General features: G+C 38.5%; 1 protein-coding gene across 17 annotated transcripts in view; it reads left to right on the forward strand.

Annotated features, from left to right (window-relative positions):
* dlgap2 (DLG associated protein 2) overlaps positions 1–26711 on the forward strand; it is a 619373-nt gene that overhangs the window by 576282 nt on the left and 16380 nt on the right. For all 17 annotated transcript variants that reach the window (XM_062969083.1, XM_062969084.1, XM_062969085.1 and 14 more), the window contains 4 exons: positions 3718–3803; positions 4431–4846; positions 18009–18100; positions 24819–24971. In XM_062969083.1, the coding sequence (XP_062825153.1) occupies positions 3718–3803; positions 4431–4846; positions 18009–18100; positions 24819–24971 (747 nt within the window). The remainder of the gene's footprint in view (positions 1–3717; positions 3804–4430; positions 4847–18008; positions 18101–24818; positions 24972–26711) is intronic.

A 26711-nucleotide genomic window follows, 5' to 3' on the forward strand; every position in this document is an offset into this window, starting at 1 on the left:
GAAGCTTGGATAAGCGAAGCTTGGATAAGTGAGACTCTACTGTACTTGGAAATTTACAGCTGAGTTTACCCTGCTATTTATTTTATTTCCAGCTTTTTCTTAAGGTGTGTCTGTGTTGTAGAATTAATGCAGTTTGACGCCACTTTAACTGGCATAGCTCAATACTATGGAATCATGGGAGCTGTAATTTTGCAAGATCTTTAACCTTCACTGCCAAAGAGATCTGGTGCCTCAACAAACTACAAGCTAGACTATTGAGGTCATAAGTATAGATCAGCCTTCCCCAAATTGATGCTCTCCAAACGACAAATGTTGTTATTTTTGACTACGTTTTGACGTTGCCCCACAACTCACTGGTCGTGTATGAGCAGTACTCACATAAAGGTTTCAGACAAATTACAATAAACACATGGTCACATTTATGTAAATGATTGCCATGTCTCACTCAGTCATTGGCTTTTTTTAGTATTTAGTAACAGGAAGTCTGGGTCACTGGCATATATTGTACTAGGGCATGAATACTAATTATCTAATACATACTATCAGTAGGTGCCATAGTAACCAAAATTATTTGTGCTCTTTTTTGCAATCTCTGTTTAAAATATACTGCAAGGAACCTAAGTTAAAATGAAAACAGGTTTGAACGAGGCAATGGTGAAGGAACTATGGACACATATTTTTGCAAACAACCCATCATAATCTTTTTCTGCAACTGGAAAAGATGATCAACATAGTTATTTAATACCATTAAGAGAGGAAAAACACACTGTGAAATATCGGCCTGTTACTGGAAGGGGGTGTCATGGGGACATAATAACAAAATTTTATGCAATAATGAAGTACTTGAAAATAATATATCTGTTCTTTGGCATTGTTATTAAAAGGAATTCATGAAATGACAGGATATAATTTAACAGTGGAAATGCAGGTGGATTTTGCTTTGTTCCTAGAAACATGCCTAGCAAAATATCTGTTATATTATGGAACATATTCAAAATAAGAGCAGAAATGGCTCAAATGTCTCTAGAGAGATTGGATGCAATTGCATATATTTATAAGGTGTTTCCTGTGAAATAGAATGCAGAAATATTTGATTCCCACGATAGTCCTGTTCAGTGCATCAAAACGAAAGAGAATGGTGTGCCTGAAGCCACTTGGTGAATTTTGTATGGAAGATGTAAATGTGAACTTCTCACATCCAAACCAGTACATGTGGGGCATTGTTGAATACAACAGGCAACTGAATTCATTATCAATTCACTAATTCATTAACAAATTAAGAAGTATTGCAAGGGGATGTAAAAGATGACCAGCTTCTAAAACATTTTGAATAAAATAGCTTTCTTCCAATGGAATGGGTCTACAGTGTTGCTACCTCCTGAGCCAAGTCTTCACCTTTGTACATCTTTTTAAGTTACCAGATGCTAGGCTTTTACATGGAAAAGTCCCTTTATGTAGAGATGATGGAGACAAAGGACCCAACAGATGGTCCTTTTTCTCTATCATCTCTCAGATTTGCTTGAGGGGTTTGTCTCCCAAAAGGGAGGTGACATATGTCAAGGAAAGATTATGACTAGCCCTCCATCCCATCTGCTGCACAGCTCATAAGGTCCGCCAATGGGTATGCCAGTTACTCAGTCAAATATACAAACATGTAGTGTTCATCTCTCAAGCATTACTTGGTTGTTTCAACCACAGAGAGGTCTGTCAGGTTTGCTGAGTTTGGGTCCATTGTTACTCGTAAAAAGCATTAAGCTTCTCATTTAGACTAAACAATGATAAATAGCTTACCTGGCCCTCATGGCACTGCTTCTAAACAGGAGGCCTGGTTAGTTTTCACATCTTTCTAAGATTTAGACCAGACAAATCTAGCAGAGGTTATTGACTGTGAATTATTGTTTATGAGCAAATATGGCATTATGAATGTTGGACTGTACTTAGCATTTATAGATTTAGCTCCCAAACAGAACTGATGGAGCTGATGGGATGGGACAAACACTCAAAATCCAGTTAACACTTTCACCTGTGTCTGTGAAAACATCTATGAAGCTTGCTTGCAACTATGTAATGTTTGTAAGGTGATGCATATTATTTTAGTTTAGGAACTCTGTTGGATCATGTTGTTATTTATTAAAACAAACCTCACTGTGATTTTAACATATTAGCCACTTTTTTTCCCTTGGAAAGAAAAAAAAAACCTCCCTTTTTCATTTTATAAATGTCCCTCCTGCCCCTTATTAGTTCCCAGATTTATTTTCGTACACTCGCTGCTAAAATATTTACTTTGCCAAACTGCATTGAAAATCCTCATTTGGCAATGGTTTCTGCTTCTAGGCATGGCAAGGAAACGAAAGGTATTAAAACATGGAAGTAATCATTGGGGTATTTAGTTGATGTCAGCATTGGCAAGCTGCAGAGAATGATAATTTGCAAAAGAGTATATGACCTTTGTGTTGATTTTCTGGCAGCAAAAATTGAATATTTAGAACATAAAACGTATAAATTAAAAGTTCAGTCTTCATCAGCTGCTATAGGATTAGGGATTCCTGTGGGTGACTTTTAAGCCACTCAAGCTTGCTTACCCTTCTGCTAACTTCCACGTACTGAAGGGTGTAAACGCACTGATTCTGCATGTGGCCAAGGTATGTAGGGAGGTTAGTTGGTTGCATAGAACTAGAAACCTGGGATTCATGTCTACACCAGAACTGATCCAGAGAGGGATACTTCAGACCAGTCCTGGTGGGAACCCATATGATCAGCCTCTCAGCCACCCAACTAGTTAGGAGTCCATACAGCCTGTGTTGAACTGGTTTGTCTCCCACCCTTATTTTCACCATCTTCTTCTTGTCATAGCTCACAAACACAATGGTCAATGACTGTCATTTGTTACAAGTGCTGACACTGGCCAAATACCAGAGCAACTCAGGGGAGGGGGGAGATTGTCCCAACTTTTCTCCCTTCCTTCTCCAATTGTTACCTCAGCACATGGGAAAGCAGGGTGGCCATGTAAACAGTGGTGGCCAGTTTTAATTTAAAAACTGGTAAAACTGTTTACATGTCCCCAAAGTATGAGTGAGCTCAGGGGGTTCAGGAAGCACCAGGTCATCCCTCAATTTTGGTTAATATGGAACAAGGCCACATCAAGCAGCCTTGCTGGGTATGCAGGGCAAATCACCTCTTCCCCACCAGATTTTGCCTGTAGAAATGGGCTCTCGGAATCAGATTAGATCATCATGTATGCCTTTCCTTCATTAGGAAGCCTCCAATGGATTCCACTTTCATGCAATAATGGAAGCTATCTTGTCATTCACAGAAGTAGGAGTCCCACCCCAAGCTTTGCTCAGAACGAGAGTGCCTCTCTGTATATACAATGCCATATGCATCAGATCTGTGAATTAACTAAGCTTGTGAATTAGGACAACATGTGCAATCATACTCTGTACATTCTGCCTACATAGTTTTCAACCATACCAGGACAAAAGTAGTTCAGTTTTATAAAGTGAATCACACTATTACACTGGACTATTTATTGTATACCATGTGATATTTCCTATAGTAACTTGCACTGAAAATCCAAATAGCTGGTTTGTCAGTAATATCAGAGATAACAGATTTGCTAGTTATCATACAATATAACTTGATTTAAATAAATGAGATAGTAATAATCCCAGATTTTCAATGTTCACTTCTGCAGATTTATCTTTTGTGTTGAACTAGGTGGAAACAGCAACTGATTCAGATACTGAAAGCAAAGGCCTACGGGAATACCATTCAGTTGGAGTGCAAGTGGAAAATGATAAACGGTATGTCAAGCATGTATACAAAAAGCATGTCCATTGCGGTGTGTGATATATACTACACTATATATCAAGAATGCAGATAGATGCCAGGATGCGCATTTCTATGTACTGGAGTTTTAGTAATTCACTGAATGTCTATCTACTGGAGTCTATCAGAATTTTCCAGAAATTTGATGTCTGTATGAGCAAATGTCTTACCTCCACCGCCCCCACATTTGAAACAATTATAATTTGTGTATTTGCCTTTATTTGGTTCAGCAATAATGTGAATCACTGCAATATTTGCAGGATATTACTAGTTCACTTACAATGTGCTTTGTTTTCTACTGTGTGAACAAATCAATGTTTGCTTCCAAATGTGGTCTAAATGATTTTCATTCATATCTTTGTTCAGATTGGTACTAACAATGTACCCTATGCAGACTGTGCTCCATTCATATGCTTTCTTGAAATAAACTGCAATTATTTTCCTTAAGCTTTCTGAAGACGAATCCTTTTTTAAAACCTGAATAGTAGGCAAGTTGGCATAATGTATTTTCAGGAAAGCATTTTTGTCAATATATGAATGCTGTGTGTGTGTGTGTGTGTGTTTGTGTTCCCATTCATATATATATTCCCATTCTTTTCCAGACATGGCCGGTTTAAGCGTTCAAATAGTGTAACAGCAGCAGTTCAAGCTGACCTGGAACTCGAAGGCTTTCCAGGACATATAACAATGGAGGACAAGGGACTTCAGTTTGGTGGCTCTTTCCAGCGGCACTCAGAACCAAGCACCCCTACCCAATATGGTGCAGTAAGGACTGTACGGACACAGGGGCTATTTAGTTACAGAGAAGATTATAGGACCCAAGTAGACACCTCTAATCTCCCTCCACCTGAGCCCTGGTTGGAACCAGCTATCGAAACAGTGGAAACAGGACGGATGTCTCCCTGCCGACGGGATGGGTCGTGGTTTATGAAGTTGCTACATACTGAAACAAAAAGGATGGAAGGGTGGTGTAAAGAGATGGAAAGAGAAGCAGAAGAGAATGATCTATCTGAAGAAAGTAAGAGCTTATCTATATGTCTTATTCTTTAGATTTGACATTTCTTTGTAAGTTGTCTATGACATTCCCTCTCTGTTTTTTATATTGCTGCTATGATTGCTTGGCTAACCATTATTGTTATTGTAATTACTATCATAATCTTCATCATCCCACTTTCAAGTCGCAAAGGAGACACAAAGTGGCTCTGGATGGAAAACCAGTTTCTAGTGCACAGTTGTATTGTCAGTATTCTTACTGCCATTGCTAACGTTGTGTTCATCTTTGAGATCTTGGTTTTAGCCATTAACATGTATCCTGTGATTTGGGAACTACTGAAATCTCTGTGAATGGTTAATTAAAATAAGTCACAAACACTCATAGTCCTTCTATTCAGAGATTTCCAGTAGAAGATAATTTATTTTAAATTATTATAAATTACTGCTACTTGACGTTTTTAAATCAGGAAAGAAATAGAATATGGATTGAAGGGTTGAATTCCAACTTGTAATGGAAGACTATATCTTTTTTACTTCTTGTAATTTTATCTTCAGTGATGAAGTTTCAAGTTTTTTTAAAAAAAAAATAGCAGTAGGCTAAGCTATTAAAATATCAGGAGAGGAGAAAAGATAAGTAAAATACAACTTCTTTGTTTTTATATATATGCCCCAATATTCCTAAGTCAAAGTCTAGAGTTTGTTGAAGGTTGCTTCATGGTTGGTCATTTTTAACATTAAATGTTAGCAATTGTGGAATTCATTTTTGAAAAATGTCCATCAATTATTGTGTTTCTGAAAATATATTTTAAAATCATATGAAGCAGGGGTGGTACCTGAACCCCACCATCTATTGTGAGAGTTCAACTTTCTTTTATGTCACCCTGAGACATCATGATAAAGGGTGAGATATAAATATTTCAATAAACAAACAAACGTATCAGCCTGTCAGAGATTATTGAATTTGTACCCCAAAAATATATACAATGGACTGCAAATTTACCTGCCTGCTAAAGCTTGTTCACATTTATCAAAAAGTAACTTCCCCTGTATTCAAAGGCTCTTACTACCAGTTAGGTATATTGACTGCAGCGTAAACGCAGGGCATTAATATGTTTTGAAGAAACAGACATTTCCGAAAGGAAAGAAATTGATGCTTTATATGAGCCTATTTGGGCCTGTTAAATCAACCCGATGAAAATTCTTTCTTTTTTTTAATCATTCACAATCTGACACATTTATACCAGAATAATGTAGTGATATCACAGCCTGAAACAACAAAGTGTCCTATGGCACCTTAAAGGCTAACTGATTTATTGTGGTCTTTTTATAGTCATTTGTTGTGATATACTCTGGAATTTGTCACAGCTTGAAATGCATCTTGATCTTGGCAAAGATGATATGAACACTTCTTGATGAGAACAAGTTATTTTGGCGCAAGGCAGTTCTGTCACCTTTTTCTATGGTGAAATACAGCTTCCAATAGGTTTTAAAGGAGAATCTGTATATTTAAAATGTCAGTGCTTGCCCGCGTCTGTATTTTAATGTAGCCTGAGTAGATATTTCTCTAGGATATAACTAGATGATATTTATGAGCAAGTACATTTAGGCTGTTTCTTTTCTGTGATTTATTCCATCACATAAAGATTTAGTCAAACTAGAAATGCATTTCAAAATACAAGGCTGCATCCTTTGCATGAAGATTTGTACAAACACAGTGGTAATGGGATTCTAAAGCACTGTATGTATAACCAAAGGATCCCACAGCTGTGGTATGTACTTGTCAAGTGTCAGGACTCCAAAAACCAACAAGCCAGTAGCTTTCTGGTGAGAAAATTCTGTAAGTAGTCCAGAAGTATTTTTTTTTCTTCCCTAAGCTCTAAATCAATTAACTTTTGGTGTTGTGCTTCAGCTCAACAGAACATTAAAATCAGGTGGTATTTTATGTCAAAATGTATGTATTGCTGAGATTTTGCAGAGACAAGGTCAATTCCAATGCAGAGAAAAATGCAGTGGCAGAATTTTGCTAACTCAGCCAAAGATTGATCCAGCTTTCTATAAGCAAGAGTGCATCTGGGAAATTTACCAGTATGATGGTGAGAGCCAGCTATTTGACCCTGATGGCCAACCAGCTTAGGTTAATAGATGCTGATTTTGCCTTCTAGTGTGGTTCCTGACCTTTGTTTGTTCAATGGAAAGTGTGAATTGAGTTTACACATTACTGGAAAACCTGACTTTTGAAGGAGTACCATCTATAGGGACATAGCTGATATGGTTGTGGGCATACTGAATCTGTTTAGGGATTTCACCAATTAGAGGGAGGGCCAGACACATTTCTACCTTCCTCTATTAACACGGCCATACTCAACAATACATTGAATCACAGTTGAGAATAATTTAGCCTTCTAGACTCTTAGGCTATGACTGTCCACACTTATCAACAATGGCTACTATTAATAGTTTTGTTTTATAAAAATTAACACATAAACAGATAAAATCTCCCATAAATTAAAACATACAAAATATTAAACTATAGTTGAACTATCACTAGTGCTAAAAATGATTTAATAGATTCACTTTAAAAAGTCAAAACAAGGACATTACAGCAAAACTATTAAGAGCTTTTTCTTAATAAATGGAAAGTTTCCAAACGACCAAATGGAGTAAAAATGTCTTCATCCACTGGTATAAAAACAAGATGAAGACTCTAAATTTTCTCTAAAATGCCAGTGAAGGTCATGTGATGGAGAAGAAGGTTTCTATTGAAGATCTCAAAAACCAAACCAAAGAAAGAGCTTGTATGGGACAATAAGGTGCAGCAAAATTATTGTTTTATAGACTATAGTAAGCCCGAGACCAGCTTAGAAATGTGTCTAAAGACAGGAGCCAATTAAGCTGTTGGAATCAGAGAATCACATAAACCTTTAAAACCTACCACACTCAATGGTCTGGCTGCAGCATTTTGGATCTGTGATCTCTAATGAAAGATAGACTCACATTACATTGGGTAATCATAGAATAGAAAGGGACCTCACAGGTCAGTGAGCCGAACCCTCTACTTAGTGTAGGATCTCCTGCTAAAGCATTCTCAGACCCCTTTGAAGATATTCAGGAAGAAGACCCCATTACCTCTCTAGGCAATTTATTCCATTGTCAACCCACTAATACCATTAAGCCCGCTGGATGCCATCACGCGATGGAAGGCTACTTCCGGTGGGGCTTTGTAGAAGAAGCGTCCTGGCAGCATGCTAGGGCCCTTCCCTGAGAACACAGGAGGCTTTCCCATGTTCTCATTAAGAAGAACAAGGGAAGCCAGGCAGCGATGCTCCCCCTGCCCCCCCCCCCCCCGGTGAGATTAGGTAAGGGGTACAGCAGGGGATGCGAAGTGTAGGGCAACTGTTTTCCCCCACTGCCCCACATATTCAGACCATAGTGTTATGACGTTCTTGAAGACTGAGAAAATAAAGTTGATAAGCTGTCATAGACTGAGGGATTGTCTACACCAGACAGGTAAGTTCATGTAATTCTAGCCCAGAGCAGCCCTGAATACAGGTAAGGTTAAAAGGGTTTTCCCCTGACGTTAAGTCCAGTCATGTCTGACTCTGGGGGTTGGTGCTCATCTCCATTTCTAAGCCAAAGAGCCAGCGTTGTCCGTAGACACCTCTAAGGCCATGTGGCCGGCATGACTGCATGGAGTGCCGTTACCTTCCCGCTGGAGCGGTACCACATTTGCATGTTTTTGAACTGCTAGGTTGGCAGGACCTGGGGCTAACAGCAGATGCTCATTCCGCTCCCGGGATTTGAACCTGGGATCTTTTGATCTGAAAGTTCAGCAGCTCAGTGCTTTAACACACTTCGCCACCGGGGCTCCTCCCCAAACCTTATATCATCTGAATCTTCTACAACTTGTCTATATACCTTCTTAAAAGGTCCCCAAAACTAAATACAGTACTTCAGATGAGTAGAGCCAACCAGCATTGAATATAGTGGGGCTATTTCAGGCTGTCCCCAAGTTACAAACACCCAACTTACAAATGACTCATATTTAAGAACAGAAGTGAGAGAAATCTACCCCCAGGAAGGGAAATTCACTCCTAGAAGAGATATTATGGGGGGAAAGGTGTCTCCATGGAACCTTTCTCACCAATCCTTGTTTCCACAACAAGCAACATTTTTCAAAATCCAATGATCACAGGTACAGAAAATCAAGTGAAATCTTCTGAACAGGGATACAGACAACAAAACAAACCCCACAGGACTGTTAACCCTTCCCTATGTCATCCAAAGCTACAAGATATATATATTGGCTGGAGTTACACTTCAAAAATGTATCTGTTCTGACTTACAAACAAATTCAACGTAAGAACAAACCTATAGAACCTATCTTGTTTGTACCTTGGGGACTGCCTGTACTTACTTTGACTTGCTTCTCTTTGCTGCAGTTTTACACTGTGGCTCATGTTCAACTAAAGGTCCTAATGATTGCTTGTACTGCTGAGCCATGCATTTCACATCATACGAATTCGGGTTTTGTGGGCTAAATGGAGAATTTTGCATTTGGCTCTGTTAAATTCAATTTTCTAATGTATGCCAAAATTTCTAGTTTGTGTCCTTTTGAATTTTCTCCCTATCTTCCACCCCTTCTAGTTTTGTGTCTTTTGCAAACTTGATAAGGATTCCGTCCACCTCATCATTAAAATCTCTATGATAAAGTTGTTGAAAAGTATGGCCCTAGGCAGAACCTTGAGGGATTCCACCCAAGATCTCCTTCCAGTCTGAAGTACAGCTATTATTGATACTTCTTTGAGCAGAAATTTCCAACCGATTATGGATCCATCTAGCCCACATTTAATCAGTTTGCTAATCAAAATATTCTGAAGGAATTATATCAAATGCTTTACTGAAATCCAGATAAAAGCCATCTACAGAATTCTCACCATCTACTAAATTTAGTAGCTTAATCAATAAAGAGGTATAAGATTAATTTACTGATCACTGCATTGTCACCAACATACTTGCAGACAGACTCCTGTATAATCTATATCAGTGATTCCCAAAGTGGGCGCTACCGCCCCCTGGTGGGCGCTGCAGCAGTCCAGGGGAGCGGTGATGGCTACAGGTACATATATCTTTCTGTTTAATTGCTATTGAAAATTTTTTAAAAAAATTAATTTCCAGGGTGCTGAGTAATACTTTTCTGGAAAGGAGGCGGTAGGCCAAATATGTTTGGGAACCACTGATCTATATGAATAATTTCCCCAGTTTGGGGTCAGATTGACTGGCCTGAAGATTCCTGTCTCTTCTAATTTTCCTTTTTCAAAAAGGAGGGCAATGTTTTTCCTTCTCCAGTTCTTTGGGTTGCAATTCATCTGGCACTGCAGATTTGAGCTTGCTTCAATCAGCTAAGTGATTCCTAACTAACTCTTCATCAATCTTGATTTGCAATCCAGGCTCCTCTCTGCTGCTGTATTAGAAGTACACAATTCTCTTTTGAGCTAAGGAATGAAACAAAATAGACATTGGGTACATTACCATCCTTACTATGACAGTTGCAGTGAGTTGCAGTCCAGCAACATCTGGAAGGCCCCTGCATTAAATGAATATGTCAAGTCAGGGTTCTCCAGCCAGTTTGGCTAACATTCAGGAATACTGGAAGCTGACCCAAACATGGAGAACCAAAAATTGGAAACCATTGGTTTAAATAGTCTTATAGTCTTTAACTATTTAACCAGACAATGAAAATTAACTTTCTACTGTTGCTCAATGTTTGGAAAAGCAAATGGAACAGATGTAGTTTCCAAAGTTGGGTGTTGAAATGTTGTTGGAGTTCCACTCTCAGAAACTCTAGCCAGCATGGGCAATGATTAGGGATTTTGGGAGTAGAAATCTGGCAATTTAGACTTGGAAACCACTATTTTAGGGAAGATGATACTCTTAATTAAGATAATTATTAATTATCTTAGTTATTAATTAAGATAAATATGAACAGAATGTAGACAATGGCATGTGGAACGTGTGCACCTATGATTGAAAAGCTGGAAGTACAATTCGCACTCTGCCAAGTACATGGCACAATACTTTATTCATTCATTTTTATAATTTAAGTAAAACAACAAATATGTGTGGCCTCTCCCCAAAAACATATTTTAGAAGACCAATCAACAAAACTCACACAAGATACAGAATTTATTTGGAAATCTTGTTTACTTTCCCACACACTCAAATTGATATTTCAAAACAGCCTTGTAAGATTTAAGTACTGATTTCAGTCAATTCTGTCTCTCACTCTGTCATGTTAACTGGCTTCTGAAATGTGGGGAATTGACACCATGGCCATAAAATGCAATTCTTTAACTCATGTTGTTTCTTCTATGGCTCGGTGAGCCTTACTTGTACCACATGTACATCCCAGGTTTTTTATTGTTGGCTTAAAATGCAGCTCCAGGATTTCCATCTGCATCTTGTCATTTTTCAAAGGTGCTTCATTAGCTTGCCGATTATTTTCAGACACAATGCAATATTATTGTCTAAACTAAAGCCAGATCATTTCCACAGCGCCTGCCCACACCCTAAACTTTAGACTTAGGGTCGCCCTAAGTCTGAAACACCTTGAAGGCACACAACAATAACAATCCTGATTAACTTGACTATCTCATCAGCCAGAAACAGGCCCACACTTTCCACTGAAATACTGGAAACTTTATTTTGGTTAAAATTGTTCATTTTAAATACTGTATTGCTCTTTCATGGTATTTTTGCACTACAAATAAGATATGTGCAGTGTGCATAAGAATTTGTTCATTTTTTTATCAAACTTTAATCCCACCACCACCACCACCAATCTGAGAAACCATGAACTGAGCCTCGGCTTAAAAAGTTTGAGGACCCCTGCTCTACAGGTACTATGTGTGCTATGTATGCTGCCACATCCACAGTCCATGTATAGTTAAGTACATTGATTGGAGGTTTTGCGCTTTCCATTGATGCCTATTAGTATCTCATCATCAACACAGGTGCTGACAAAGCTCTCCAAGGAAGAACAAAGGGAAATTGGGAAGTATCAGGCAACAAGGTGTAAATGAAATTCAGTGTCTGTCTTGTCAGTGTAATGGATAGTCTTGACTGATCTCCTCCCCCTACCTTCTCCCCTTCCTTTTGCAATCTTCCTATATCTTTGGAGTCTCTCTAGACTAGAGTATGTGAAGTTGGATGTTATTTAGTCCTAGGAGTCAGTCTGAATCAGAAACAGTTTTGAGTCACGGCTTCCTAAAATTAGTGAATAAGAGCAAGGTGTACTGTTGCTGTTACAATCAGTTTAGGGTGAGCACTCGGCTGTTTTTATGGAAGAAGGAGAACTGTGGCTCATCCCTCTCTTCTGCCTAGACAGATCATAGTAAACTGTGTATTTTAATATATACACTGTAGACAAACTGGGGCTGTATCCACTCTGCAAAATTATAGCAGTTTGACACCACATCAGTGTTATGGAATGCTAGGATTTGTTGGTTTTTAGATATTGACCCTCTGTTGTCTGAAAGCTCTGGTGCCACAGCAAACTTTAAATCCCAGGAATCTGTAGGATGGAGCTATAGCAGTTAATATGGTCTCAAACTGCTATGGTTCTGCAGTGTGTATGGGAGGTGGGAGTGCAGTTGGACCAGATAGGAGACTCCTCTACTTTTCAAGCTATTTGTTACCATTCAAGTACCTAATTGTGACAGGTTGCAATATTACAAACCATTCACAAAGCATGCCACAGTATTTCCCAGTAATGATGCACTTAAGAGTACACTTCTAAAGCATCTTGTCTATTTTATCATGCAGTTTCCAAAAGATAAACGTCTTTATTGACTGAATGAGCCCTGACCTCCTACAATATTCAATTCAACTGGCATGATTACAATGTTTGTTTCAAGTGCTAATCTTACCCTGGATTTTATGGATGAGTTGGACTGTAAATAAAAAGAACTCAAGTGTTCACTTAAGATTCTTTACTTTTATATAGTAATCAAACTATGCAGTTTTAAGTCCTTATTTTTTAAAAAAGATAGAGATCTGTGTTGCTAATGCCATCCACCTACAGTTTCAGCCCATTGCGCTTAAAACTGATTGCCCAGAACATTTCTATTATTTTATTCGAGCTGCTTCCTCTTCAGCTAATTTCTCTCCATTCTGCACATTAAATTAGGCCAAATGCTAATACAACCCCAATGACCAGTATTTTTAATTAAAAACACATTGGTGATTGTAGCTGCCATCCTCTGCCTCTTTGATCCATGGTTAAACAGGTATAATTCACTGACTCTGATTGAATAAATGAGCCGCCTCTTCCTGGTTTCAACTTCATTTAATCGGAATAACAAATGAACCACCTCAAATTCAGAAGGTGTTTTATGAATTATGGAATGTATCTTTAGCATCTCTTTAACATCCTGTCTGTTGTCGATCTCAGAGGTGAAGAAACTTCCAGGCATTATTGGACCACATCTCCCAATGTTTCTGTCTATTGACCACTTAAGCAAAAACTGCAATATCCAGCAACATTTAGATGGCCACAGCTTCACCATATTGATATATCTGATGTGCAGTTTTGCTATATGGGCAAAATTCAATAAACCTTAAGACTAAAATCCTATAAAAACTTACTTGGGAATTGTGATGACTCATGGGCCTTGTAGTCCTGTTCCTAGTACTATTGTGGCAGACGAAGAGGAAAACATGGGGTTTTCGCCGGTTCAGCAAGAGCCGGAGTCTCTTCACCTGCAGGATGTTGATGTTTGTCCTCAAGAATTCAGCCAAACAGGCCTTGGGCAGAACTCCCCCCCGTTTCCCAGAAAAGAATCTTATTCCAGAGAAAGGGGAAACAGAGAAGCTCAACGGAGGAGTTTACGCATTGCTGCCAGAAATCAAGCTGATTAGGCTTGCTTCCCTTGGGAAATTCTAAGGAGTCACACATCTGGACAGAGTTGGGTTTCGCTTCTCGTTCTCTAGGGAAAGAGTTCTGTTGGCGGGAAAACAAGACCCAATATAGGTGGTTGGCGCGAGGAATTCCTTGCGGAGTCAATTGATCAGCTTCAGGAGAGAGATTGTGTGTGGACTTCGTACCCCAGTTCCTTGCTTCTCGGATCAAGTTTTCAAGCCTTGCCTAGCCTTGCAGTTTTACCACGGACCCTGCTCCACGCTCATGTTTTGCCTTTGTTTCCAGTTATGAATCTAGCCAAGAATCAAGTTTAATTCCAGCCTTGTTGTCAAGCTTCATTGAACTCTAGGACTCTGCTAATTCCCCACACTATTGCTTGGCAAAGTGTGTGTTTCGGTCAAGTGGATTAAAACTTTGAACTCTAATATCTTATATTGGACAATACATTTTTGGACTATATTTGACCTCTTTTGAAAGGTCTGCTTCTGAACTATATTCTTCACTTGTTTTTATTGCTTTTATATATTTCTTTAATAAAGATATTAGATAGAGATTGGCCTCTGCGTATGGTTATTGGTGCTCTGCTGCCAGGGTTCTGACAGGAATAAGGCTTGCTGAATATTTTGGGGCGGGGGGGGGGGGTGTCTTACAGATCACTGCCCAGTCCACAATAGCTCTTGAGGCATTGCACAACAAACAAAGCAATTAAAAACGGTACAAAGACAAAAAGTATACAATTGATTAAAATATCCTCTTAAAAGAATCCTATAATATAATTACATACAAACAAAAATAGTGTTTCCACTCATCAGTGGCCAAGGAAAACAATACTGTTTCAGCTGCCTGCCAGAAGCTCAATACAGTCCAGATGAACCAACTTAACTTCCTTTGGCAGGAGTTCCATTAGGAAGCCTAGTTACTTCTGCTTATCAATTTAACTTCACAGTGTGTTAGGACATGCAACAGAAGCTACCCTGAGGATCTCAGATTTCAGGCAGATTGATTTTGGAGGAGTCAGACAGTCCTGGGCCCTGTTGCATGTAGGTCAATATCTGTGTCTTCAGTTCAGCTCAAAAGAAAATGAAAACACAATGGAATTCTTTTGAACTCTGGTCACCGTATATACTCATGTATGAGTCAACCTCATGTATAAATCTAGGGCAGGTTTGGGGGCCAAATTTGTGGATTTTGATTTGGCACATGGATACATCAAGGGTCATTCTATGGAGAAGGAAAACACTAATACCAATAATAAATAAACTTTATTTATATTTCGCCCTGTCTCCCTGGAGGGACTCAGAGCGGATTCCAAACATAAAAGGCAAACATTCAATGCCAAAGACAACGACAATACACCCATAATAACGAAAATTGACAACCCAATATATAAAAACAAATTATGACTTAACAACTAAAATTAAAAACACAACCTGTTATATTGGACAAAAAGCAAAACATCAAAACATCAAAATTCATGGGACCAGCCGCTTCTGGCCACCATCACTATGTTCCCACCCAGGCATTCAAAAAGGCCAGAAGCGATGCCACAGCGAAGATAGAAAAGGGTGTCAGGTCTTCTTTCAGTTACTCCCAAGACAGACTAACCTTATGTCATTCTACTTCAGAGAAGGAAATTGTTCGTTTTTGATAACAATGTAAGGTACAGTAGCCTCATTACCCCATGAGTCAGTAGACCCAGGTTTGGTGGGGGGCGGGGGTAATTTTTTGACTACAATTTCTAGACTTGTACATGAGTATACATGGTATATAGTCCCTAAATAAAATAGAACGTATTTTCAAGCAATGCTGCGAGAACCATTGAAAGCAACAAAATGAAACTTATCAGAACTGAGTCTTAGTTTTTCCTAAATTTTAAAAAACTAAATTTTTTACAGTAAAGATGGAGGATATAAAATCTGATCATGCTATAAATTACTTTGTCTTTATTGACAGAATACTTCCCTGTTTGATCATGCCTATTAAAGATGCGTCAGGAGTGTTAAAGTGACACGTATAATCTATAGAATTCAGAGGTTTTTCCACCAGATTATATCTATAAGTCGAATCTTTAGTTTGACAGAAGGTGGGAAACTCTAGGTGTGGAGATTAAGAAAATACCAGTTGGGTCCTCCCTTTATTAGAAATCCAAAATCCATTAGGATTTAATTCTAAGCACACTCATCTAATCTATGATTCCTAGGCTAACATGTGGTTTGTAACACCATGATTATGCTGTAAGTTTTGCATTTCTACTTTGAAATACAGTTAGTTCTACATAACTGCATATGATTCTTCACAAATCTGATGAATATGGTCTCCCAGGGAATCTTTAGGTCCTACAATACAAAGCTGTGATCAATCTTCACTAGTAAAGGTAAAAGTAAAGGTTTCCTCTTGACGTTAAATCTAGTCGTGTCTGACTCTGGGGGTTAATGGTCATCTCCATTTCTAAGCTGAAGAGCCGGCCTTGTCCATAGAAGCCTCCAAGGTCATGTGGCCGGCATGACTGCATGGAGTGCCATTACCTTCCCACCGGATCGGTACCTATTGATCTACTCACATTTGCATGTTTTTGAACTGCTAGGTTGGCAGAAGCTGGGGCTAACAACGGGAGCTCACCCTGCTCCCCAGATTTAAACCCCTAACCTTTAGGTCAGCAAGTTCAGCAGCTCAGCGCTTTAACCCGCTGTGCCACTGGGGGCTCCATTTTCACTGGTAGTTGACCATAAAGATGCCCTGGAAGACCTAGAGGCTCCTTGAATGGTGTGTCAATGGGATAGCAGATTTGAAGTAACACATGAAAAACTAATATGAGATGGAAATATAATTATCTGCTCTTCAGTGAAGAAGGGTTCCTAGGGGAATAGATACAAATGTCAAGCAAAAGATAAACAAAGAATTCTTTGTCTTCCTTCCTTTATTTGGAGGTCAGGCATCAGCCTTAGGCAAGTGGCATTAGGCACCGATCAGACAGTGCCGTGTACAGAATAGGGGACAGATTTGCTAATTAAAAGCTACTGTCCATTAACCACAAAATACAGAAAATGATTGATTAAGGGTCATTGTATCAGTCCTGAGAGGGAAGCAACTAATTAAAAGAATTGGGACATGGTTTCAATGGTGTTTTGGCCATCACATTAGCTTGCCCAGTGCTGCAATTCCTGTTCAAGTAAATAAAACATTTTTTAAAAAATCAGTTTGAAGTGTGGAAAGAGAAAGAGAAGAGAGCTCACATTAGAGTATGCAACAGGGTGGTGACAATATTCTGTACAGAAAGACACTGAACAAAGAATACCAATTCCAGACAAATTGGTCGTTTCAAAGCAGCCCAAGTGACAAAGTATGCTTTTCGGGAAAGCAATAGCCCAATAATCTATCAAGGTCTGCTTATGTGTTTTCACTTTGATTCTTTCAGCAGGAGAAAAAATTGTGTCCTTTCCTCTTTTTATGTTCTTAAAGTATTTCTCAAAGCATTATGCCCCTTTTTAAAATGAATCTGAGAGGATGATTTTGGAGTTTCCTTCACAGCACAGCTATGAAAATCTTCCACAACTAACTGAATCCTAATGCCAAATGCTTAAAGTTTAATATTTTGTTACATAAATATATTTTATTTTAATCTTTTAATACTTCTAAAAAATAAAAACACGTAACACATTTGACATGAATACCACATAACACCTCATATATTCTAATAACAAAAATTCTTGTTGAAACACAAAAGTATACACACACACATAAAACTTTTCCTGCTTTCCTATCATTCATTTAAGTGTATTATGAAAGTGTACTATACTTGCAGATTAGACAACATAAAGAAGACATATACAAAAAGAGAGAGAATTTTAGAAGATCTAATAGGAATTTCTATTTATAGTTTAAAATTGCAGAACGTCGATTTTCAAAACCTGCACATGTAATCTTTTCTTTACTGTCTCATAGGAATTGCAAGAGGGGATCTCATTCATCTTTAAACCTATCTATTGACTTGTCTCTAAATAATGTAGTTACTTTATCCATTTTCACAAGTTCAACCCTCATCAACCCAGGCTTCTACCTTTGGAATTTCATTACTTTTTCACTTTTGGGTATATAGGCTTCTTGCTGCTATGTTTCGGAATCTCCTCTTGCTTCATTTTTATTTGGTCATCTATCACATTTAATAGTAGCAATTCTTGTTTAATGCACATATAATGCATATCTATTTTATAAGCTGAGTGTTCTTGAGTGCTGCAAGCCTAAACTGATTCCAATCACTCTTCCTGTTCAGTTCTAGGTAAGATCCGGAGTGCCGTAGGAAGTGCTCAACTGCTTATGTCTCAAAAATTCCAGCAATTCTATTGGCTATGTCAACAGAATCTGGTAAGTTGCTATTCTTAAAATAAGTAGGTGCAAAGTTATTTTAAGTGTTCTGCCTCAAAGTTTACCTGTTGCCCTGAGAAACATGAAGCAACCAATTTACTATTATAACTACTGTAACAACTCTATAAGACCATTCTGAAGTCGCTTTTTAAAGACATTCTAGACGTGCGGAGTATCTGTGTTATGACACAGGTTGGGACTTCATTTATTATTGAATTAATATCCTGCTTTTCTTCCAAGATCTAAGATCTCAGACAGCTTATTATTTCTGGGGGGGAAAGAAAAAAGACGTTTGTTTTTCAGCAGTTAAATTGGGTGAAGAATCAAGTTCAGCTGAGAAATCGCTTGTTGCACTTCAATCATATTGCAATTCCAAATGCAATTCCAATTTATTCATATTATTAATCAAGGCTGCATTAACAGCAACAACATACATCTTTATGATTTACTTTGGAGAAGTGATACATAACCGTGTTTGTGAATTATGTGGCAGAGTGCAGCATTGTGCACAAAGTTATGGAGGCCGCTCAGTTTGAAACATCTCCTATTGCACAGTGTTTGGCAAAGCATATGTCCCATTGTGTATTGAAAGACATCATCCTTCATGACATGTTGTGCATCAGAACACATTGTGTATTGGGGGAATTTAGTGGCTGTGTGACTGGTCTCAATTACATAAGGTCCTAGAGATGTAGCTGTGTCTGTGCACCTTTCCTGTGCATGTTGCCAACAAAAAAATTCACATTTATTTATTTATTTATTTACAGTATTTATATTCCACCCTTATCACCCCAAAGGGGACTCAGGGTGGATAATAGAACATACCTATGCAGGAAACATTTAATGCTGTTTATAGACAAACAAGACAGACAATTATATATAGGCTTTTCCCTTTCCCTATCTTCTGCTTTCTTGGAGGCTTGTGCTCAGTTCCGGCCATGGGGGGGAGGTGCTGTTGCTCCATCTCCCTGCCTAAGAGCTTTGTTCGTAATGTAACAATAATAATAACAACTTTATTTTTGTACCCTGCCTCCATCTCCCTGAAAGGACTTGGGGCGACTTACATGGGGCCAAGCCTGAGTAATTACAATAAACAAAGTAAAACGCATCAAAATAAAAGTACAAAATTATACACATTAACATATTAAAATTAAAATGGTGACCATAGTATAGTTAAACATAATTTAGACACCAGAGTAAAAGTCATAAAAACGAGCTGGGCCAAGGTGCACAGAGTGAGTGTTGTAAACACAAGGGATGAGGTAGATGGACTAAAGTGCTACAATCAATAAGAAACTTGGAATGGGGTGGACACTGGAGCTATTTCCAACTGATGGAATAAAGTAAAGTGCATCAGATAAAGTAATGGTCACTGGTACGGGATCTATCATGAGGATGAAAAATTAATTCCTCCTTTTTTTGATCGAATCCTGGTATTTCCTTCTGAGTGCCTTAATACCTCCCTGCTTTTAAGAGGTCCCTATTTATCTATTCACATTTTGCTTTCGAACTGCTAGGTAGGCGGAAGCTGGGCTAAAGGTTAGGAGCTTACCCTGACTTGGTCTTCGAACTGTCAACCTCTTGACTGACAAGATTTATTGCAGCTGGTGGTTTAACCTGCTGTGCTAAAGCCCGGCCCTTTACATGATCATAATGTAGTTTGGCCAAGCCTTGCCCTCTTTGCTGTGAGAAGGATGGCAGTTTAGAATCACCACATAAAATAGATTTTTCAAGGATACCTCCATGCATGGTGGAAGGTCTCTTTCATATTGTTACTGTCCAAATGAAATCAGAAATGATGCAGAAAGACTTCATCATAGTGCTATACTTGTGTAGTGTGAAAAGGCCCATAGCTGAGACAATGACTACCATGCAAAATCCTCACAGCAGTTGGCATTTCATTCTTGAGATACTCCCTCCATCTCTTTTCTTTTCATGCTAAATTAGCTGTGAGAGAGCCTTCTATCAGGATACAGGACGATAGTGAAGGACAGCATTTCCTGTTACATTTACTTTCTTGTTAGGATGAGAGGACTAAATAATTCTTTGAGTTGGCGCTAAAGGGTGTGACCTATAAATCTGTCTGATTTAAAATATTTACAGCATAACCTTTACCAACATGACAAGGCATTCATTTTGTGCATGCCTATTTGAAACTTGTTACCTAATAAGGTTAAATCAACCAATGATTTGGAGCGGAGCATATCGAAATGCTCCAAGTTTCAACTACATGCATTGGTTCGAAGTGATTTAGTTGATAATTGTGCATACACTAGGTGAGTTTTGTGTGGGGTTTATTTTAGCACTTCCCGGTAGAGTTTTGAGTTTTGAATGAACTGGATGACCCTCTCTAGTCTTGTAGACCCTAACACATTGATAGAAGCGGTGCAAATTATTCTTTTGGCATGGTAGGAAAACTATAACTCAGTCTTATATCATATAAACACAGTAGTGGCTTACCCATAGTGCGATTCACTAGTCTGAGCAGTCTGGAAAAGGAAAAGATTATACCAGTGGTATCCAACCATCGGTCCTCCAGGTGTTTTGGACTCTCAAAATTCTTGACCACTGAACAAGTTGGCCAAGGATTCTCTCTCCTTATATATATACATACACACATATGTACATGAGTTGGGATCCAAAATACTAAACTAATTTAGTGAATTTTGTGCCTTATTTGTGCTAGCACATGTATAGAAACACAAGCACGCATTTTCTAATTCTATATACCTTTTTTAAAAGAAAAGAAAAGAAATTATACTGTGTTCTGCTTTGCAGATGTCCTTGCACCAGTGATGGATATTGCTAGCCTTCTGAATTGTAATGAGATCACAGCTTCAGGCAATGCAGTTACAGCCCAATACAGATGGGAAAGCATTATCCTTGCCCTCTTTGTTAGCTATTTTGTTCTCTGGACATAGTCAATGAATTTAAAACTACATTTCTATGGTTTTATTTTTGGTTGTCTTTTAATAAAGAGGCCCAACTTTCTAAGTAAGGTCAAATTTAAGATGCCTTAAAATGAGATATCTCTATATTAACATTTTTCGGGCAGATGTTACTAATCAGAAGCAGCGTACTTTATCCATGTACGTGTAGTTATATTTCAGCAGGAGGAGGCAGCCCTCTTGTGGCTCAAAGAAAGTAAAGCAACCATTCAGGGAAGGAGCAATACTACAACATCCGTAGTGCACCAAATCAATGCTTTCTAAAGCATTGCCAAGGAAACAAGTATAAGTATCTTCACCAGAATCCTCTCACACCAGGATAAAACCACTTACATCATTTGAATGGTGGGGCATTTTCTAACTCCAATGAAAATTCCAATTTATGGTGACATTTGCAGGACATAAAAATGAATCCTGTCCAAAAGTATGTGTGCCTACAGAAGCAACTATGCCTCACACTTCTAAAAACTCATTGTCAGAACAAAAAAATAGATCATACAAAATGTATACTTTTTGAGTTCTGGGCATTTCTTCTCAACCAAGAATTCCAGTGCTTTCTAAGAAGAAAGCTAAACTCACCCTGAATAGGTATACTGTAATAACAACCAGAGCATGTTATTGTTACATTGCTATACCACGATTTGCTCTTCATGAATTTCATCTACCACTGATCAGGTCTTGCAGACTAAGAGTGATTGCTTCCCAAATTGAATCTATCCATCTGTAATGTAGTCTTCCTAATGCCTTTTAATTTACTGATCATTGCCTTTTCTAGTGAGTCATATCAACTCTTGATATAGCCAAAGTACAAGAGTCTCAATTTAGTCACCTTGACGTCTATGAAGAATCCAGGCTTGATTTGCTCTAGGACCCATTTATCTGTGTTTTTAGTAGTCCATGGTATCTATAGAATTTGCTTCAGCACTACAATTAAAATGAATTGATTTTCTTCCTAACAGTTTCTTCACTGTCCAGCTTTCATATATATTGGAGTGAGAGATACGGTGGTATGAACAATTCTAGTTTTAGCATTCATCACTATAAGATATTGTCTAGCTCCTATGTAGCTGCCTTTCCAAGTCGTAGTCATCTTCTGATTTCTTGACTGAAGTCTCCATTCTGATTAATGACTGAGCCAATGTATGGAAAATCCTATTATTTCAATGCCTTTGTCATCTACTTTAAAGTTATATAAGTCTTTTGTGATCATTATTTTTATTGCCTTAATGCTCAACCATAAATCCTTCTTTGCATTTTCTTCTTTAACTTTCTTCATGAATAGTTTCAAGTGTTTCAAATCTTTGCTTTTTTAAATGGGTGTATTTACAGAATTGTTCATGTTCCTTCCTCCAGTTTTCCTATCTCCTTCCTCTGGGTGTAATTGTTCTTTACACATTATATGTTTGGCATGCAGGTTATTTCTCTGCATTTATTACTGTAGTAGTTCTAGTTGTCCCTGGGCAAAAGTCACTGAACTGTTGCCTTCAGGTTCTGAATCTATTTCAGTCACTTTTTATTTTTGCTTCTCATGTGTCATTGACTGCTTGAACAGTTTTTTTTTCTATCATCCACTGAGTTTTTTCTTTCTATTTAGGTGCAGATAGTGTCTTTCTGCATTCCTCCCTGAAAATGTACCTGGCTCCACCAATAGGCATTTCTGCCTCCTGGTCAATTAGCCTTAATATTATAAATCTTTTTTTAACTTCAAATATAAATTACAGCCTTGACATTGCTGGGGCAAGGGGTGCAGCAGCCTTGTAAAAACTGGAAATACACATTTTTAAAAACTTAAGAGAATACCTCTTAATGTCTAGGTCTTCCAACTTAGAGCTGGCCTGCACGACATATGACTGCAAACTACTTCAGGCCCTCAAAGGGATTTTGGGCAATCTGCAAAAAATGTAGAGAACGTAAAAGAAAAGCAAATCTTGGCCCCATCTTTGGCTTCAGGTCTCCTCTTTTCTTATGCTTCCATGGCCAAAAGTTCAGGCAAGTTTGGCCCAATACTCACTTCTGCAAGCTGGTAGGCCCCAGAATCTTCCTCCCCCTTTCCTCTAGTTTATTCCTCGCTCTCCTCCAACCATGCATCATAATGACATGATTACAAATCTCTGAGTCACAGATTTGAAATCACAGCTTGGGGAACAAAGCAGGGGGGAGGTTGGCAAATAAGAGGAGCAGAGCCTTCATTGAGAAGAAGGAAGAGGCAGGAAGAAACAACTCCTGCGGAAGCAGCAATAGAAACAGACTGCTTCCCTCCTCCTCTATTGTTTGATATTAGTACTTCATGGTCCTTTCTACAATCTGCTCTGATAATTTTTGCATAAAAAAATGAGCTTCGCCATCTTCTGCTTTCCATCATGCCATCTATTTGATTTCTATTTTGGCCATCAGATGATGCCTATGTATACAGCTACTGCTTTGGTTGCTTGGAAAATGTGTTTCCAATGAACAAACTGTTGGCCTTCATAGAATCATAGAGTTGGAAAAGACCTCATGGGCCATCATGTCTCTTCTCAGCCTTTTCTGAAGGCTAAACATGCCCAGCTCCTTAAGCAGTTCCTCATTGGGAACTTGATCATTTTAGTCGCTCTCCTCTGGACACATTCCAGCTTGTTAACATCTCCCTTCAATTGCAGAGCCCAGAATTGGACACAGTGTGATTCTGGGAGTGGTCTGACCAAGGCAGAATAGAGGGGGAGCATGACTTTCCTGGATTTAAACACTATACTCCTATTTATGCAGGCCAAAATCCCATTGGCTTTTTTTCAGTCAAATTCAATCAAGTGGCCTGCTGCTTCCTTTCTTGAACCTAAGTCAGATTTTCCTATAATGTTTGATTCTATTCCGTATATGGTTATCTCCACATTACAAATACAAAAATAACACACACACACACACGCGCACACACACGCACACACGCACACACACACATATATATATTCTAGCTGTGCCTGCCCACGCGTTGCTGTGGCAAAGTATGGTGGTATGGGAAATAAAGTATTGAGGAATTGGTGGTAGTTAAGGTAAAGGGTAAAGCTTTTCCCCTGACATTAAGTCTATTATAAATGGGTTATATAGGAGCCTTGAGTCTACACTGCTATATAATCCAGTTAAAATCAGATAATCTGTATTTTATAGGCAGTGTGGAAGAGGCCTAAGTGAGGCCTAACTGTGCCTGTCCCCTGGGCTGAGTGGGTTGCTAGAAGACCAAGTGGGCAGAGCTTAGCCTTCTAACTGGCAGCAATTGGAATAAAAACAATTATTCCTCTCCCTCTAATTAGGACTTTATTTTTCTTTTCTTTTTGTTGTATGAACATAGAGGCATGGATGAGGGGTTGTGCTGCCAAGTTTAGTGTTTCTGGGATGTGCAGTTTTGTTGTTTTGTCCTAGGCCAAAATTTTATTACCCTTACATATATATCCTTTATTATGTCTTTAGATTTAGTTTGGTCTTGATTCCATTAAAAGATGTGATCTCCCTCCCTGTCCCCGTCTCCCCCCCCCCCCAAATAATTAGAGGGCTTAGAATATTACACTTCATTTAAAAAAATATATTGAAAAGTGTATAATATTGGCTGGGTCTGTTAAGCTCCTGTTGAGACCTTAGTGTCTTCTCAACAAAGTTATGAAGATCTTTGAAACATTGTTTCTTCCTTTTAGATCATTCAGGAAGCAGCTTATTTCTATCAAAGAGTTTATCTTTTACTTGATCGATTTTCTATTCTAACTTTCAAATAAGTGACACTTTCTTTGTTATGTACATGTCAGGATCCCAGTGCTATGCCGCGGCCAACTTCGCAGGATCTAGCAGGATTCTGGGACTTGTTACAGCTTTCAATTGAAGATGTCAGTATAAAGTTTGATGAACTACACCAGTTGAAGCTGAATGAATGGAAAATAATAGAATCACCTGAAAGGAAGGTAAGTAGAATGAAGGCAGAACCATTCATTTTCAGTTTGAATTGACACCCATCTTGTATTGTACCCATTGATTTTGAAGCTTGCACTTATTTTCTTGCCCTTGAACTAGTCATTGGGCAACATGACTAAGAAAGAAAGAGTTCTTTTTGAAAAGTGAAAATATGGGCCACTAATACTAGCCTACTCTCTTCCATTTGGGCATTCCTAGTTTTGACAGTGCTTTATTAGAGTAATCAAAGGATGCTTTAGACTTGGGCTCAACAGACAAGTTCTCAGACAGAAATTGGACAAACAAGATCTTCCAAATGTTGTCTGCTTGGAACCACCTTGTCCTCCAACATGCTGGCCAGGGCTGATTTTATTTGCAGTTCAGAAATATCTGGAAAATTACTAATTCCACACGCAAACCCTACGACAGTTTCCAAACTTGACACACACACTCCCAAATTTGTTGGACAAGAATTCCCATCTTGGACAATCATTGAGAATTTTGGGAGTTGTAATCTAACAATATCTGGTAATTCATATTGTCAAACAATATCCTAATCTGTGACTACAGAGACAGAAAAAAGTATGACCCCTGATACTATTTTCTATAAGTCAGTCTAGGCTATAAATCAGGACCATACACAGACTAATCTATGCACTAACAGAAGTAATAAAAGCCTGCTGTTGTCTTGTTTCAAATGATTTATGCTATTGAAGGAATGTATTCTGTCTCTTCATCAGAACTCTGTTCTGATGAAGCAATTGTTCCTCCAGGGAACAGGACAGATGTTGTATGGCTTTGTGCTTGAATCTTGTTTCTGAAATTAAAATAATCCTCATAAGTGAGCTTTCAAGAGAAATGCTGGTTCACAAAACTGATATAAGCTCTTTTAAGAGAGACAAAGCAGCATATGAATATTTTTTTTCATGTCAGGAACAACTTCAGAAACTTGAGGTTGCTTCTGGTGTGAGAGAATTGGCCATCTGCAAGAACATTGCCCAAGGGACACCTGGATGTTTTACTAGCCTATGGGAGGCTTCTCTCATGTCCCCACATGGGAAGCTGGAGCTGACAGATGGGATCTCACCCCCTCTCCGGATTTGAACCACTGACCTTTCGGTCAGCAGTCCTGTTGGCACAAGTATTTAACCCATTGTGCCACCAGGGGCTCCATATGAAAAATAATAACTCTCTTGTTTCATTAATGTGAACATCAACTCTGGTAGGGCAAGTGTGGGCCATATCCATAGGATTAGGGACTATTTTTCAGTTTGGAAAATGTTTGAGCGCGGAATGCCCAGGAACTATGTCTTTACAGGGAACAACAACTACTTTCTATTCACAGATTTGTTTCTCATATTTAAATTTCATTCTTAACAATTCTCCCACTCATTATTAATAGACAATAACCTCCCTACTCATTTTTAACAAATAAAATCCTCCATGCTTGATCATTTATTATTATATGTATATATAAATTGGCTACAAATGTAGTTAAATCAACTTTAATGGATATGATATTGTCAATTAACTATGACACTGACTATAATATTGACCATTTTGTTGACAACTAAATACAACTATCCCAAGAACATTCGCGTTTAAAAAACGTGCCTGCCCACAAACACCCCAGAAAGCCCGTGCTTTCTGGGGGGGGGGGGTGTCCAGATGTTCTCTAGATACTGTCACCCCTTCCCAAAAGCCCCCAAAACTGCTTTGAAAAGTAAGGAAATACTTACTGGGCCTCCATT

The sequence above is a fragment of the Anolis carolinensis genome, chromosome 1 (assembly GCF_035594765.1).
Source record: "Anolis carolinensis isolate JA03-04 chromosome 1, rAnoCar3.1.pri, whole genome shotgun sequence".
Lineage (NCBI taxonomy): Eukaryota > Metazoa > Chordata > Lepidosauria > Squamata > Dactyloidae > Anolis > Anolis carolinensis.